General features: G+C 52.9%; 1 protein-coding gene across 1 annotated transcript; it reads right to left on the bottom strand.

Moving 5' to 3' along the window:
• Positions 1–3,407: 3,407 nt before the first annotated feature.
• Positions 3,408–9,329, bottom strand: TMEM121B (transmembrane protein 121B). The gene is made up of 2 exons (XM_084640475.1): positions 7,740–9,329; positions 3,408–6,424 (listed from the first exon to the last, which is right to left on the bottom strand). Exon 1 carries the CDS (start codon positions 9,198–9,200, stop codon positions 7,764–7,766), a length of 1,437 nt encoding a protein of 478 aa, XP_084496601.1. The 5' UTR covers positions 9,201–9,329; the 3' UTR covers positions 3,408–6,424; positions 7,740–7,763.
• Between the last annotated feature and the right edge of the window lie 766 nt (positions 9,330–10,095).

Here is a 10,095-nt window from a genome sequence, read left to right as displayed (position 1 = left end):
TGGGGGGAAGTGGGGAGGGGGCTCTGTTGCAAACCTGTAGTAGGGGAGATCATGGGATTGTCACCCTCACTTCTGTGCTGCCTTCAGAGCTGGACTGTCCGTCCTCTGCCCAGTCAGAGGTAGGAGCCCTCTTTGCTGGGGTGCTCCCAACAGCACACGGCAGATCGGACACAACTCCATAAGCCTCCTCCAGCTGAGACTTGTGGACATAACTCCACAAGTCTCCTCCCCACCCCTCGCCCCAGAGCAGCTGTGCAGGAGGAGATGGACATGTCCTGTTCCTCCCCTGCCCAGCTGGAGCGAAGAGCCCCCTTTGCTGGGGCGCTCCTAGGAACAAGGGAACATCGGATTTCACGGGGAAGGGCGGATTTCACGGTCCGTGACATGATTTTCACAGACGTGAAATTGATAGGGTCCTAGTGATGACAGATCCCAGTAGACCCACCTGGGTGCTGGGATTTTCTAATGTATTACACACGTTGGCATCGCCATACCTGCCTGGCCATTAAGCAGTGTAGCAGGATGCTGAGCAGTAATTGGGATGAACGTTTTTAAGTGGGTAGTTTTATCTCTTTGGTACTTTCCCCTCAACCCATGATGAGTGGAAGGCACTTGAAAAGCAGCGACACCAAAAGAAACGTAAGCTTGGTGGTCAGAAAATGGACTAGGAGCTTGCAGTACAATTACAGCGGGAAAAAGAATGGGGTTTAGGGCTGCATACGGTCTTCACCGCATAGATCCGGAAGGAAATGGGTTTTTTTTGGTGCACTGATAGTACCAGCCAGGATATTGTGTTCGTTTCTGGGCATCTCAATATCAGGAAGATTTTCAAATTGGAGAGATGGTGAGAAAAGCAATAAACACAATTAAGGGTCTGAAAGACTGTTTGGAAGAAAAATGTGGTAGTAAACAGGGCTGTCAATCACATGTAATGCCTGTGATTAACTGAAAACAAAATTAACACGTTAAGCCCATAGCAGGGAAGCTGAAGAAGCCTCAGCCTGCAGCTCCATGGGCAACAGGGGAGGGATTAAAGAAGTCCCAGACTGCAGCTTCCCGGGCAGTTGGGGAGGGGTTGAAGAAATCCAAGCCCACAGCTTCCTAGGCAGCAAGAGGGCTGGAGCCCTGCACCCTGAGGGGGCATGGGCAGTGGGTTGCATAGGCGGGGGGAGGCTGTGCCTCCCCAAACAGCCAGGCATGGCCCTACCCTCTGCTTACCATTGCTCCCTGCATGCAGCTCCAGCCCCTAGTGCTCCGGCTGGGGCCGCCCACCTTCCCGCGCTCCGGGGCTGGAGGGAGGTGTGGCCACCCGTGCTCTGGCTCTGGGTGGGCTGGGGCCATGCTCCACCTGCCTTCCTGGCGCTCTGGGGTGGGGCTGTGGCCGCCCGCGCTGGTGGGCTAGCCTGGGGCAGGACTGGGCTGATGGCTGCGGGGGGGGGGTAATGCTCAGCTCCGGCAGGAGGGCAAAAGGCAGGGGGGCCTCAGGCAGAAGGGGTGGGGCTGAGAGCTAGTCTTGCCCAGCCAGCGGTTCACGTGCTGCCCATGCAAGGGGGGCTGAAGCACCGAGCAGGACAGAAGCCCAGAGCCCCCAGCCCTGATCCTATATTTGAAAATATACTAAAACCCCAAAAATATTTACATAAATGACATTCTGATATTGTTTAATAGTGTGATTTTAAACTGCAGTTAATCTCAGTTAATGTTTTTAATCACTTGACAGCCCTGGTAGTAAGCATAGCTTGACCATACGTTGCCCAAGGGTGGGGAATATAACCAACAAGTGAAGGATGCTGGAGTGAAACCAATGTAAGATGATCCCTGGAGATGTAACTACTATTAACGTATATTTGAACAAAGGAAATTCAGTCTAAACATTGAGAAACATTTGCGAGTAGTGCAGACTGCGGAGTCATCTCCCACAAGTTGTGCTGGAAACTCCCTCAATTGAGAGATTTCAAAACTGGTTTTAACGAACTAGGAGAACACTGTGCAGCGAACAATCCAGCAATGTCCCTTGTGGGATGGGCTAGATGGTTTACTTTTCTAATTTATAAAGCTGGAGATTACCCCAGGCACTGTGGCAGCTTGTTTAACTCAGGCAACCAGGGAATGCCTTTTTGAGGAGTAAAAGCCCCCAACCCAAACTGCCTTTTTTCCTCTCCCCTTTTGGGATCATACAAGACTGCTGCCTTTCCACCTTGCTAATTGCACATGTGTCGGACAACAAGATGTAATCTTAGGTCTTGCATCTACGTGAAGCATTTTTCCATTCCTGAGATGGCAAACTGATTTTCTTCAGCCTATGCTTATTATATCTGAACAACTTCAAGTATTTTCTTTTTATATGCTTTATACACTGGCTTTTCAAATGAAAGTTTTGAGTAGCTATTACTCCACATTGCCACTTCTGACTATGCAACCAATGCGACGATATATTTTTATAACTGATTGTATCTAGTTTTTTTCTAATTTTCTTTTTTAATTAAAGGAATAATATACTTTCAGAAGATTTACACTGAAATGATTAAAGGAGCTAGAATGTCCTCCCTTCATTTGATTTTCACCTATGCAGGACACTTCCCCCTAGAACTCAAACCAAAGCACTGAAGTATGAAATTGAGCCAGTCATGAAATGCTAAAATGTTTAGGAAAAGGGGTGCCACCTGGGAGGAAGGAGAGGGAGGGAAACCCCTCCTTGAAAGTTGCCTTCCTCACAAAAATACTTGCCTGCAGCAGTCAAAATCTGTCTGTGGGATTTGGTTGGCTGAATGTAGGACCATCAGCATCCTATACTGTCCATCTGTGCCTGTACAGCCACAAAGCAGCAAACAGAAAAATTCCTGCAAATAACCATGTTCAGGACCAGGAGCGATCTTCATTTTATGTTGTGTATAGGACCAAACGTGTGGGTTGGGGCTAAACAAATAAATAGTACTGAGCTCAACATGCTCTACAATCATTTATCCCTATGACCACTGAGGGGGGAAATAAGTGTTACCGCTCTTAGAGATGCGGAAAGTAAGGTGCCAGAGGTGCCTTTTTTAATGCTTTTGTTTCGTTGTAAGCCTGTGAAGATTTCACAATTACCTGTCTAGTTTTTGTTTGTTTTGGTAAGTCCTTTTCAAGTAATATCTTAATGTGCTGAGCTCAGAATAGAAGTGTTGCCTGAACTGGGTTCTTGACTTGCTTATACCCTTCTCAAGTAGTTGTCCTTTTGGCTTGAAATTTCTTATTTGTTTCTGAGTGAGGAAGTGAAGGTTGAAGAAAATCCATTGTTGCTTTTAAGTAATCAGGGAGGGCAAATAGTTTGAACATTTTAATGTAAACTGTTGGCATTTAGTTTGTGAACATGCCCTGCAATACCCAAATCACTACACTGATAAGAAACTCAAAGGGAAACACACACACTTGGTCACAAATGTCTAATTTTATTTTAAGAACAATCTCATTTATTAAAAAATACAAACTCAGATTGATGTTAGTGGGGATGCCAAGCCTCCTAGTGCCCCAGGCTATATGTTTTCTCTACTTTCATTTTTCCCTCTTAGGTCACCTCTTACTGTTTGCTAGCCTCTTAAATGAGTGGCCTGGACAGAACAACTCCTCTCCTAACCAGCTGAATTCTGGTGCAGGGGTAATTTGCACACTAGTGTATGACAGAGTGGATGCTTAGAGGCCTTTATCTTCATACGGCAGATTGTGGTTTAGCAAAATTATTCACTTAAGCCAATACTTAGAGTAGGGTGGCTAGATGTGGGCAAAGAAGGGGGTCTGCATATAAGGTGGGGTGGGAGCATAATTTTCAAATTGTGAATATACCCATTCAGCAGACCAAGGTGGGGGGGATTTAAAAAGAGGGGAGTTGCAGAAAGCTATGGCAGGCTTGTAAACAGAAAAGAAATTTAAGAGCTTTAATATTTAGGTCTTGTTTCATAAGTGGTAATACAGCTGCCAATTTTGACTTCAAGGTGCTTCCGTCAAGTCAGATATACTACCAAACCTGCATGTTAGCCAAACTGCTGCTAATTAGGTTGGCGGTGGGAGGAGATCAGGACACAATGGCAGGTACTATGAACAACTCCATATACTAAAGAGAATAAAACTTCTACAGAGCCATCTATAGCAATATATATATATATTCTGGACCTCTTCAGTATGCTCAACTCTACTGTGAAGCAGAGAACAAATGTAACCTTAAGAGTTATGCACTGCTTATGAAATCTTGTCATGTTGATACTAGATTTAAAAAAACCTGTCAACTGACTAGTTAAATGTCCAATATGCCATTTTCACACCAGTGTCTGTTAGATGAGGGAAGGCACTTGCTATTGAAACAGCAGTTCCATTGCAATTGATATCTAAGGTGAAGTAGTATCAAAGTCAGGGTTATATTAACAATTCTGCTGTGACTTCTACTGTCTGAGCTGAATGAATATGTGCCAGTGACTCAGAGGGGCCAAATTCTTTGGGTTTTGTATGCAAGTTTAAGAACAGCAAAGTTTAGTTCTGGGTAAGGCAGCTTTTCTTCCACCTCTTTTTGGTAAGTTGGCCTACTCTACAACGTGGCTGTTTGACAACAGGGAGTGGAGTACTCTTAGTTTAGGGTACTGATTCATTATTGTTTGAATGGTATGTTGGTTTGTTCTTTGCGTATATTAGTTTTCTGTTTAATATTGCCTATTTTGTTGGGGGAGTCCCGACATGCATGCAGGCACACCTGCCAATTCTTCCTTTTGGCCAGGAAGCTAGCATCCCCTTGACATATCTCAGGTCACGGAGGAAAAGTCCACAGTACTTAGTTTTACAATCACAGTCACTCACAGCACCAAGATTGTCCAGACAAATAAAAAGTTACTGAAGAGAAGGCTATGGGCCAGAATTAACACCATTGCCCTTAACAAGCATTCTGTTCAGGGCTCAGATAAAAATAAAGCACTGGTGGGAAAATTAAGCCTAGTTCTTTGCAGCTACATCTCCCATTATCTGTTCTTCCCAAGCCAATTACCCCTAGCAGCTGCAGCTCTAACAGATGAGCACTTTAGACCTGCCCTTCCTGAGCCAGAGCTGGGGACTGCCATGGTGCTAGGGACAGAAGAGCCTAATGGCAACTACACAGTTCCACCCATGGGAAGCAAAGGGAAAAGTCCTCAGCCTGTAAACATTGTGTAATAGCAGTGCCTCAGCGAGCAGGACATCCACCCTGCTCTGAGAGCAGGGAGGTAGTGGCAGAAGTTCTGGTGCTAGGGCCATGACTTCCACTGAAGCCCAAGGGTCGAAGGGAGGAATGTATGTACACGTATGGGGAAAGTCCCAAGGGCGGTGTATAGGTCTGGCACAGGCTTTGGATAGTGGTTGTTCCCTCTTCTAACTGGGCAGGACAGGGAATTCTAACCCTTCTTCCATGAGTGCAGTCCTATCAAAGAGCAGCTCTGAGGAGGAAAAGTTACCCTTCAAATCCTGGCTGGTCTTACTTCAGTTCCCCTGGTTCCAGAGGCAGCTACAGATAGGTAACAGGTCTTGCCCTAAACTGGGCCAAACTGGTTCATGGGACTTTAAAAATTAAGGACAGCTGCATTTCAACAAGACCAAGTGCTTTACAATTGACCCCTCTACCCTCGCACACATGGAGAACAGTGTTGTGATATGGTAGGTTGCACCAAAGTGTGTGAGATACACCCTAGGACCCTTTCACAGGGGGCTCATTGTAGCACTTCATTTAATGTCCAGACATGGAAAGTGAAGTGCAGCACCTAGCCCAATCCAAGGAGCACCAAGGTTCCCCTGCTGGGGTAGAGGGAAACAGTTCACAGGCTTCATCCTCAGCTCTAGGGGTAGAGTGTCCATGTACCTACAGCTAGTCTTCCCAGCCTGTCTAATCTCAATGGAGGGAGCCCTTACTGTCCACATAAGAAATAAACACTGATCCTTAAAACATGCATATCCACAGAAAAACAAGACCCCCCAACACACAAATGCTGCTTGAACAAGCAGGCGACCCTGTTCTCACCGGAAATAAACATCTCAATCTGGAGGGGCTTTAGGACCTGAGTCATGTCCGTTTCAGACTCACTTGTCTCTTTAGCACATAAAGTCAGCACAAGATGCAACAAGATTCAAGCACAGAGGTAGACATTTTCAACAAGGGGAAGGGTGGTTCCCAGGATGGCTCCCCTTGAAATTTGCTGGTCACCACCCTAGTCAGAGAAACTCCCCCAATTGGGGGTTCCAAGTCTCTTCCTCATTTCACCTCAGTGGGTGGAAAACAGAGGTGGTACCTTTGCAGGATACAACCTTAAAAGCAAACCTCCTCTTTGTGGTCACGTGCATGCAAGGAGGTCTCATCACCACTTAGTCTCTGCTAAAGTCTCCCATCATGATCATCAGGAGCTGTCAAAACAATCCACTGGTCTCCATTGCTTAGGTGCTGAGGAATAATGAAGAAACAATGAAACCCACGTTGCCACTGAAGGACATGATGCAAACATGATATAGCACACAAAGGAGGAAATAGACACCACAAAAGGTGTAGAGGCTTGCAAGGACAAGCGTACTTTCCTGGGAAAAGCTTCTGCATTATTCCCCAGAGATAGGAAGTATGATCTCTGGGTAGACTCCACTGATGGATTTGTTCAGGGAAAAGGGAAAGAGAAATGAGTGTTAAACTAAAAAAACCAGTGTCCCTCCCCTGCTCTTAATTGCAATGTCAGTGATATGGGACCCTGAGCAGCAGGCAGAGCAGTTCTGCCAGGGAGATGAATCACTTCCCCTAGTGTAATGGCAGTATTGCTCGGTGACTTTCAGCTGCATGGGGAGCAGCTTTGTCGGCCAGGAGCAAAGGACTGGTACGGAAAAGCTGACCAGTTTAGTAGTAGGTAGATAAGGCAGGGGATGGTTGGGGAACCTCCCTCTACCCTGTGATCTCTGGGAGGTGGGTATCCCCCTCTTTATTCCCCAGTCCCCATAGGCAGTAGTGTTAGGAGGCCTCTCAGAGACAGGGGAACAGTAAAGAGATCAGCTCCCAAGGCTGGGGAGGAGGCAGAGGCGTGTGGATCTCCCTTGTCTGTGCAAGGAGGTTGAGTTCATGAGGGCAGCCGGGGGACAGGTTTAGCTGCGTAATTTCCCTCTCTCCTCCATTCTGGAAAGTCGAGCTTTCGTAGAATATCAGGGTTGGAAGGGACCTCAGGAGGTCATCTAGTCCAACCCCCTGCTCAAAGCAGGACCAATCCCCAATTTTTGCTCCAGATCCCTAAATGGCCCCCTCAAGGATTGACCTCACAACCCTGGGTTTAGCAGGCCAGTGCTCAAAGAGCTCCCAAGATTAGGAAAGGGGTAGAGTTTAGGGGGCAAGGATAGGTCTGGGGGGAAACCTTTCCCCGCAACAGGATGTGGCCAGCCCATAATACTGGTACAGAAACAAGGAGGTTGGTAGTAAGTGCAGAGGTCAGTGCTGGTTATGTAGAAGAGAGGGCTCGGGGTACGGGTATGCAGGGCAAGGGATGGAGTTAGGGTCTGGTAAGATTAAGCCCTCTATCCATCCCTATTGCTTAGGGTCAGGTGTGAGTAGATGGCAAAGTGGGGTCGGAGGGGGCAGGTGAATAGAGGGGTGGGATGAGGGGGCAGGGTTCCTGGGTGGGGGGCTAGTGGAGGGGCAGGGCTACTGGGGGCAGGGTTCCTGGCCGGGGAGGGCAGAGGGGGCCGGGTTCCTGGCCGGGGGCGCCGCAGGAGTCGGAGGGCCATACCGCCTCCCCGCCCCGCGCCCCGGTTCAGTTCTGGGCGCCGACCGCCAGGGTGTTGACGTAGCCGTGGGGCCCCACGTCGTTCTCGGAGATGCAGTGGCTGAGCTGGGCGACGCCGGGCCCCGGGCCAGGGGCCGCGCTGTACTTGGCGCCCCCGGCGGCGGGGCGGAGCAGGCAGCAGGTCTCCATGGCCTCCAGGCCGCGGCAGGCCAGGAAGAAGAGGTTCTTGAGCATGAAGACGGAGAGCGGCTGCTGGTAGCGCAGCAGCAGGAGGCAGCGCAGGGCGAGCAGCGGCGCGTCCAGCAGCCCGGCGGGCAGCAGCAGGTGCAGGGCCAGGCGGGCGGCGCCGGGCGGCCGGGCGGCGCTGAGCTCGTAGAGCCAGAGCACGGGCGAGGCCAGGCAGAGGAAGTAGACGGCGATGAGCAGGTAGCGCAGCGGGCCGGGCAGCGGGGCCGGGCGGCCGGGCTGCAGCACCAGCTCCAGCAGGGTGAAGCTGTCCAGCAGGTCGAGGCAGGTGGCCAGGAAGGCGGCGGCGGCGCGGTGCTGGGGTGGGGGCTGGGCCGGCAGCAGCAGCTGGCCGGCGCCGTCGGGGCCGATGGCCCGCAGCAGGCAGTAGAGCAGCGGGGCGGAGAGCGCCAGGGTGACGCGGAAGCCGGTGATGCCCAGCGGCAGGCGCAGCTCGATCAGCTCCAGGATGGAGGTGCCCAGGATCAGCGCCGCCTTGGGGGTGAAGGCGATGGAGTAGATCAGCCAGGCCAGGTGCGCGTAGGCGAAGTCCCCGCCCCGCAGGGGGCCCCCAGCCCGGCCCGCGCCCCGGCCGCCGTGCGGGGGGTGCAGCAGCAGCGGGTGCAGCGGCGGGGGCGGAGGGTGACCCGGCGGGGGGCGCTCCCGGCGCCGGGCCCGGCTGTTGCGGCAGAAGAAGATGCCCCAGCCGGCCGCCAGCACCAGGTCGGTGGCGATCCAGCTGCACCAGTAGAGGTCGGTGACGGCGATCAGGTAAAGGTCCAGCAGCGCGCCCTGCCCCAGCAGCAGCACCAGGGACAGCGCCTTGTAGCCCCAGCGCGACCCGCCGGAGCCCCCGCCCGGCCACAGCAGCCCTCCGGCGGTGGCCGCCGCCGCCCCCCCGGCCGGGCCCGCGCCCCCGTACAGCTCCCCCGCCGTCATGCTGCAGCCCGAGCTGCTGCTGCTGGAGGCCGGGGAGGAGGCGGCGGGGGCCGGCGCGGCCGGGGCCGGCACCAGGGGTTTGCTGATGCTCTCCTCCTCCTCCTCGCCCCCGCTGCTGCTGCTGCTGCGGGCCCGGGCCGAGCCCGAGCTGGAGCCCGACACGCGCCGGCTGCGGCCGCCCAGGAAGAGGGGCTGCAGGTCGGCGGCGGGGTGAGCAGGGGGCGGCGGCGGCTGGAAGGAGCCGGAGGAGGAGGAGGAGGAGGAGGAACCCGAGCGCTGGTTGGAGACAGCTCGGTGCATTGTCCTCCCCGGCCCCAGAGCGAGGGGCCCGGGCCCCGGCCGCGCCCAGCCCCGGCCGGCGGCACCGAGGGTTGGGGACAGCGGCTGGCGGGGGCCAGCGAGAGCGGAGACCCGGCCTGGATCCGCCGCAGTCCCGGAGCGGCTCCACGGGCGAGAAGCGGACTCCGGAGAACGCGGCGGCGGCGGCGGCGGCTCCACGCGCGAGAGAGGCGGGGAGCTGCCAGGGGGCACGCGGGGGGCGGGGAGAGGTGGAACGAGGAGACTCCCCGAGTGAGTGGCGGGGAAGCTGAAGCAAGACTGAGCCGTCTCCGGCAGCTCGGGGGGGTGGGCTGGCGCGGAGAGAGGCTGTGCAGCCGGGAGGCTGGGCCCGGGCCCCCCGGAGCAGAAGTGTGTGCTGAGCCCAGGGTCAGTGCCTGAGCCCCCGGGGAGAGGAACCCCCCCACCGGGCTTGCTAGGACCACAAACGCTGCACATTTCTCCCCTTGGTCCAAGGCGGGCAACTGACCGAAAAGGGCCAGCTGGTGATGGCTAAGCAGGACTTCAAGCCTCTCGAGGCCAGTGCTCAATGCTACATCCCTCTTACTGATAAAGAGAGTCAAACCACCTTATACCCAGTAGTCACTGCTGGCAATGCATATGAAATACCTCCTGCTATATTGTTTAAGCAACATCCATGTTTCAGATCCCTGTAAGAGGGTCGGAAGTAGACAGGATTGATAAAGCCATGCTTTTGTATATCATTTCACCTTCTTTTGGTGCCAGACCCCATGCAGGTTCTTCCTGGCTGAGGCTGTTAAACCAAGTCTCCTTAAGGTAGCTGTGCTCATTTGATGATAGTTCACGTGGGATAGATGAAGTCCATCTACTATTGCCACAGTTTTTCTAGGAGCACAGA

This window comes from Lepidochelys olivacea (assembly GCF_965140295.1).
Source record: "Lepidochelys olivacea isolate rLepOli2 genome assembly, chromosome: 1".
Classification (NCBI taxonomy): Eukaryota; Metazoa; Chordata; order Testudines; family Cheloniidae; genus Lepidochelys; species Lepidochelys olivacea.
Note: the sequence above shows the minus strand (reverse complement) of the source record. Positions and strands in the feature narration are given on the sequence as shown.